The sequence below is a fragment of the Austrofundulus limnaeus genome, unplaced genomic scaffold (genome assembly GCF_001266775.1).
Source record: "Austrofundulus limnaeus strain Quisiro unplaced genomic scaffold, Austrofundulus_limnaeus-1.0 Scaffold716, whole genome shotgun sequence".
Taxonomy (NCBI): Eukaryota; Metazoa; Chordata; class Actinopteri; order Cyprinodontiformes; family Rivulidae; genus Austrofundulus; species Austrofundulus limnaeus.
In genome coordinates this window covers 102000-108964 of record NW_013953118.1, presented here as the reverse complement: position 1 = coordinate 108964, position 6965 = coordinate 102000, and the positions used below count along the sequence as shown (strand labels likewise).

At 43.4% G+C, this 6965-nt stretch overlaps 1 protein-coding gene across 2 annotated transcripts in view; it reads right to left on the bottom strand.

The window, feature by feature from the left end:
- Positions 1 to 25: 25 nt before the first annotated feature.
- ppef1 (protein phosphatase, EF-hand calcium binding domain 1) overlaps positions 26 to 6965 on the bottom strand; it is a gene marked incomplete at its 5' end in the record, with an annotated part of 10781 nt that continues 3841 nt past the window's right edge. The window contains 14 exon segments of one of the 2 annotated variants that reach the window (XM_014028063.1): positions 26 to 1199; positions 1292 to 1376; positions 2376 to 2539; positions 2624 to 2730; positions 2811 to 2953; positions 3066 to 3251; positions 3644 to 3875; positions 3939 to 4072; positions 4147 to 4296; positions 4375 to 4411; positions 4483 to 4649; positions 5605 to 5651; positions 5943 to 6057; positions 6154 to 6317. In XM_014028063.1, the coding sequence (XP_013883517.1) occupies positions 1003 to 1199; positions 1292 to 1376; positions 2376 to 2539; positions 2624 to 2730; positions 2811 to 2953; positions 3066 to 3251; positions 3644 to 3875; positions 3939 to 4072; positions 4147 to 4296; positions 4375 to 4411; positions 4483 to 4649; positions 5605 to 5651; positions 5943 to 6057; positions 6154 to 6317 (1928 nt within the window). 2 annotated transcript variants of the gene reach the window in all.

Below are 6965 nucleotides of genomic sequence, written 5' to 3'. Positions count from 1 at the left end.
TCCAAGGTTTGACTGAGTTTGTTAATCCCTGGTTTGACTGAGTTCGTTAATACAAGGTTTGACTGAGTTATTTAATCCCAGGTTTGACTGAGTTCGTTAATCTGAGGTTTGAGTTCTTTAATCTGAGGTGTGACTGAGTTTGTTAATCTGAGGTTTGACGGAGTTATTTAATTTGAGGTTTGAGTTTGCTAATCCAAGGTTTGACTGAGTTTGTTAATCCCTGGTTTGACTGAGTTCGTTAATACAAGGTTTGACTGAGTTTGTCAATCTGAGGTTTGACTCGGTTCTTTAATCCGAGGTTTGAGTTCTTTAATCTGAGGTTTGACTGAGTTTGTTAATCCGAGGTTTGATGGAGTTATTTAATTTGAGGTTAGAGTTTGTTAATCCAAGGTTTGACTGAGTTTGTTAATCCCTGGTTTGACTGAGTTTGTTAATCCAAGGTTTGACTGAGTTTGTTAATCCCTGGTTTGACTGAGTTTGTTAATACAAGGTTTGACTGTTTGTTAATCCGAGATTTGACGGAGTTATTTAATTTGAGGTTTGAGTTTGTTAATCCCTGGTTTGACTGAGTTTGTTAATCCAAGGTTTGACTGAGTTTGTTAATCCCTGGTTTGACTGAGTTTGTTAATACAAGGTTTGACTGTTTGTTAATCCGAGATTTGACGGAGTTATTTAATTTGAGGTTTGAGTTTGTTAATCCAAGGTTTGACTGAGTTTGTTAATCCCTGGTTTGACTGAGTTTGTTAATCCAAGGTTTGATTGAGTTTGTTAATCCCAGGTTTGACTGAGTTTGTTAATACAAGGTTTGACTGAGTTTGTTAATACAAGGTTTGACTGAGTTTGTTAATCCGAGGTTTGATTTCTTTAATCTGAGGTGTGACTGAGTTTGTTAATCCGAGGTTTGACTGAGTTTGTTAATCCGAGGTTTGACTGAGTTTGTTAATCTGAGGTTTGACTGAGTTTGTTAATCTGAGGTTTGACTGAATTCTTTAGTCCTTGGTATCACTGAGCTGGGTTCTTCAGGTCCAGTTTGTGGACCACTCTGAAGGCCTCCAGGAACTCGGTGAAGTCGATGCTGCCATCTTTGTTGAAGTCGATGCTGCGAGCCAGGTCATCGATGGCGCCGTCGTCCACGTCCACGCCCAGGTGAGCGCTGAAGAGGCGCCAGGTGTGGCGGAACTCCTCGATGGAGATCAGACCTTCAGCACAACACAGAGTCAGTCCCTCCTTTATTCAGAGATTACAGATTATTGGAGCATTTCAAAGTGTGAGTTTTTATATTTTTACTCGCCTGAATGATCTTTGTCAATAATGTTGAAGATGATCTCGATGTCCGTTCGGTATCTGAACAGAGTTTCGGCCAAATTTGGGGCGACCTAAAGAGAGAGAGGAACTTTATCATGACCCAGTTTGTTTCTGTGCAGCAGTTTAGGGAAAATATTTTAAAATGTTTATTTAGAGAAACGAGATTATCTTATTCAGAGCTCACACTGTTTTCTACTTCTGTAGACTTTCTGTTTTAGCTGTTATATCTAAATGTTCGGCTGTGACTTCTGTTGTTTGTTACTTTTTTACTATTTAAAAATATCTGACTTCATTTACAACTAACATTTTTCTCTTGAAATACATAAAGATMTTTTTAATTCCTTCAGTGTTCGCTTTAAAATCTGCTTTAGCTACTGGCTCTGTGTTTGTCTTATGTTACTTTTAGCTTCTAGTTAGCTTCAGATTATTTTCACTTCTATGTAGCCTTTTTATATTTTAACTAGGACTTTGCTATTTTAAGTTTTAGCTATCTTTTTTCTACTTTAGCTCCTAGCTAGTATTTTGATACACTGAGATACTGATTTCCTACTTTTAGCTTTCAGCTATCCCTTTGCTACTTTAGCTTTCAGCAATCCCTTTGCTACTTTAGCTTTCAGCAATCCCTTAGCTAGTTTAGCTGTTAGCTAGTATTTTGATACGTTTAGCTAGAATTTTGCTATTTTAAGTTTCAAGTTGTTGTTTTGCTAAATTTACTTTTAAAGTGGCTTATGCTACTTTAGCATCAAGCTGGTATACTACAACAGCTAGCTAGTATACAATACATTTAGCTAGTCCTTTGCAGAGGTTTATAGTAACTACTGGTAAGTAGCCTACATTTACTTTGTTACAGTACTTTATTTTGACGGTTTGTAATTTTACCAAGCATATTTTTAAATTAGTTACTTTTACTTTTATTTCATTACATTTAAAACCTAAAAAAATATACTTTTACTTCTATAAAATTTAACCAACTATTATTATTTAATTAACTATTATTAGCTTTTAGCTAGCATTTGGCTACACTTGGGTTTTAGCTGTTGTTTACAGCAGTCAGGCTGTTTCCTTCTGACCTGAGGCAAAGGAAGTCCTGGTCCCATGTCCTCGAAGCAGGACCGATACTCCACGCTGCCATCGGCTGCCAGGCGGGCCAGGTGTGGGCGAAGAGTCCTCCAGGGCAGGTCCAGCCTCAGAACGGACTCTAAAACCTGAGCCCATTCACTGACCGACACACTTCCTGTGACACAGAGGAAGTTTTTAATGTGACCCAGACACACATACCGGTACACTTGTGTGTAAGTAAGAGAACTGGGACCAGTACCGGTCTGGTTCTGGTCTTTCTGCTTGAATCCAGCTATGAGCTCAGAACGATGAGCGAACAGTTTCTCCTTCAAGGCCCGGAGAGCCGACCCTTCAGCCGCTCTGACCCTGCAGGAGCAAAGATAAACACTTCTGTCCCATAAACCCTGAACCTGAAGTCCAGGATGGGTCAGGGTCTGTCAGAGTACCTCTGGGTCAGGGTCAGTCTGCGGGTTGTGCGGCTGACTTGGTACTGGTAGAACCGAGGAACCAGTTCTCGTCCCAGTTTGATGTAGGCCCCCCGGTTGCTGCCGTCCTCGTAGTAGTTTGAAGCGGAGAAGATGGTGATGACCTGAAACACAGATCAGGCTTTTACCTGGTCTTGGATCTTTGGAGGGTCTTTGGTGAGGGTTCACGGTACAGTACTGGGTTCATGGTACCGTACTGGGTTCATGGTACCGTACCCGCCCGTCGTGGCACAGCTCGTATCCTTCCTGCTTGCACTCGTGGGAGCGGATCAGCAGCTGCAGACCGTGCTGCAGCAGCAGCCTCTGAGTCACATCAGGACCGAAGTAACAGCCTCCGCCTCTGAAGGTGTTGGGACTGCATCCGTCCTGAGGTTTAGGGTCGCTCCACAGAATGTCCACGATCTGCCAAGAACCAGAGTTAGACCAGAGCTAAACTCAAACCAGAGCTAAACTAAACCAGAGTTAAACCAGAGATAAACTTAAACCAGAGTTAAACCAGAGCTAAAACCAAACCAGAGCTAAATTAAACCAGAGCTAAACTTAAACCTGAATTAAACTTGAGTTAGATCAGAGTTAAACCAGAGCTAAAACCAAACCAGAGCTAAATTAAACCAGAGCTAAACTTAAACCTGAATTAAACTTGAGTTAGATCAGAGTTAAACCAGAGCTAAACCCAAACCAGAGCTAAATTAAACCAGAGCTAAACTTAAACCTGAATTAAACCTGAGTTAGATCAGAGTTAAACCAGAGCTAAATGCTTGACACCAGGTGGACCTGGATGGTTTTTCTTTCACCTGTTTCCACTCTTGCTCGTGTTGAGGAGGACTTGGAAGAGGGACCGAGGACAGAGAGTCCAGGAACGGGACCTGGAGGGCGTTATAAGACGTGCTGGGAGAAAATGGAAAGGAGCGAGGCGAGATGCAGGAAGGAGTTCTTGGAGAGCACAGTGAAGATGAGGAGGAGGAGGAGGAGGAGGAGGAGGAGGAGGTGTTGCTGTCTTGTCGGCTGAGTCCACATCTCCTCTTTCTGTGGAAGAAAACAAAGATTCTGATCAACTTCGGCTCTGAAGGTGTGGCGGAGCTGTCTGACCTCTGGTTGGGGGTTCTTCGGCTGCTGCTGGGATGAGAACCGTCTGTTGATCGGATTCTTTTAGCTGCTCTGTGAGACTGGCCGATATCCAGCTGCTCCAAACTGCATCTGGGAAACTTCAAGGCAGATTTCACCTTGAACAGAGACAAACAGGTGAAGTTCAGGACTGAACAGATCCTAAAAGTTTCACCTCCACTCCTCTGCTCACCTTGTTCCTCTCTATAGAACTCAGGAAGTCCAGGTCCGTCTGGTCTGAGATCCCCCCGTGAACAATCAGAACTTTTCCGTCGATGATGGTGGCGATGGGCAGGAGACTGAAAACCTCCTGGAACAGCTGGAGGATCTCCCGTCCGTGACTCTGCAGACAGAATGGGTCACGTGAGTCCACCTGGACTCTAGAGACAACAGGTTCTGCAGAGACCATGCTGTACTGTACCCGGTACTTCTGCATGACTTCCTTTGTAAAGCCGTATCTGCAAAACAAGGAAAACACTGGAAACATTACGTCGTTCTACATCTTACCTGTGTTTGTTGTTCAGCCCACCTGAGGTTCATGATGTGGTCCTCGTGGTTTCCTCGGTTCAGGTGCATGTAGTCCGGGTACAGCAGRACGTAGGCGAACAGGAGGACCACCACCTCCACAGACTGCTTCCCTCGGTCCACAAAGTCCCCGTTAAACACATACGGAGTCTCAGCAGAAGGTAGTCCGTTCTAAAGACCAACAGGACCCATTACTCCATATCAATGTTCATCCAACCATACATCCAACCAACCATCATTCATCCAATGATACATCCAACCATCATTCATCCAATGATACATCCAACCATCCATCATTCATCCAATGATACATCCAACCATCCATCATTCATCCAATGATACATCCAACCATCCATCATTCATCCAACAATACATCCAACCATCCAACCATCCATCATTCATCCAACAATACATCCAACCATCCATCATTCATCCAACGATACATCCAACCAACCATCATTCATCCAATGATACATCCAACCATACATCCAACCAACCATCATTCATCCAAGGATACATCCAACCAACCAACCATCATTCATCCAACGATACATCCAACCATCCATCATTCATCCAACAATACATCCAACCAGCCAACAATCATCTATCCATCGTTCATCTAACCATCCATTCATCCAACGATACATCAAACCATCCATCCATCCAATGATACATCCAACCATGATGGATGGTTGAACCATCCATTGTTCATCCAACGATACATCCAACCAGCCAACAATCATCTATTCATCGTTCATCCAACCATCTAACGTTCATACAATGATGCATCCAACCATACATCCAACCATCCAATGTTTATACGATACATCCAACCATCAAACAATACATCCAACCAGCCAACAATCATCTATCCATCGTTCATCTAACCATCCATCCAACGATACATTGAACCATCCATCATTCATCCAACAATACATCCAACCAGCCAACAATCATCTATCCATCGTTCATCCAACCATCCGTCGTTCATCCAACCATACATCATTCATCCAACAATACGTTCAACCATCCAACCATACATCCAACCATCCATCGTTCATCCAACCATCCATCCATCCATCCATCCATCCTTGATTAAACAGGCTGAGGTGAATGGCAGTTTTACCTTGTAAAAAATGAGCAGTAAGTCATCGAGTCGTCCATGCAGATCACCTACACCACAGGACAATCAGAGCAGAGAGGAGATTTCTCAGGTTTTATGCAGAAACACTAACTGGTTCCACTTCAACAGTTTCTGCTTTTTCTTTGCATCCTAAGTGTTCTTGAGTTTAATGAGCTGCCACTGAAGCAGCTGTGGAGGAGAAGTCAAGAGTCTGATCAGTGTGCAAATAAACCAGGTCCTTTAGAGGACGTCAGCTGGACCAGGTCTAAAGACCTGAGCAGGTTCTTCGGTCCTGTGGGGGCTCTCTGAGACCGACCATGACTCRGCTTTAATCCACTCACCACAGATAGTGATGTCCTTGGTGTAGGACGTGGACATGTGGACGATGTTGGGCATTTGTTTCAGCAGTTTTTTGGTTTCGTACAGCAGCTGCAGGACGTAGCGAGCGTGAAGAGTCTGAACAGAAAAAACCAAATACATCCTAAAAATTAAAAATTAAACCTGGAGATCAGAGTCTGAGAAACAAAATAAACAAAATGCTACGTTTGTTACCTGGCGCTCTTTAAAGGCAGCGAGGAGGCCGTTTGTGTCGGAGACAGAGAGGGGAAATGACASCCGGGGTCCGGTGTAGGACTCCGGGACAGAGATCAGGGTGAAGCAGGCCTCTCGGTCCAACCAGGGGTCCACCATGGGGTCCAGCAGCTGGGAGATCAGGTCTGGAGGACGAAGTGTGTGCAGATGTTTAACCACTAAATCACCTGGACCGAGGCTCCGCAGACAGCATCACCCCTGAAGCCTCGGCTAGCAGGAAGCGTTACAGCTGAAGTCTGGTGTGGTAGTAGCTGAGAGTCGTCTGTAAAAACACCCGAACGGAGGCTACTTCCTGTTCACACAGGCTGCAGCAGTCATCTCTGATTGGTTCACAAACTTTATATCTTTGTTYTTATAAAAACGTGTGCAGAGGGTCTGAGCAGCATCGGACACGTCTCCTTTAAGTCTCWTAAAAGATGAACTTCTAAATCAGGGCTATTCAATTGGCGGCCCGYGGTCCACATCCGGCCCGYGAGTGACTAAAGTTCGGCCCGCCAWTTAGTTCATTCATCTCTTCAGCTCAAACCTCCAGTTTTCTACTTTAATTACTCTATTTTAGTTAAACACAGACATGTTTGGTGTCTACAGAAACATCAGAACCTTGGCTACAAGCTGGTAAACATCTGAACAAGTCAGTTTAAAGAGAAACTAAAATTGGTTTAAAAATTTGACAAGTCAGAGATGTCAAAATAATATTTGATAAATAAGAGGCAGAATGTGTTCTTTTTAATATTGTTAAATTATCACTACTTTTATAGGGTTCTGTATTTATG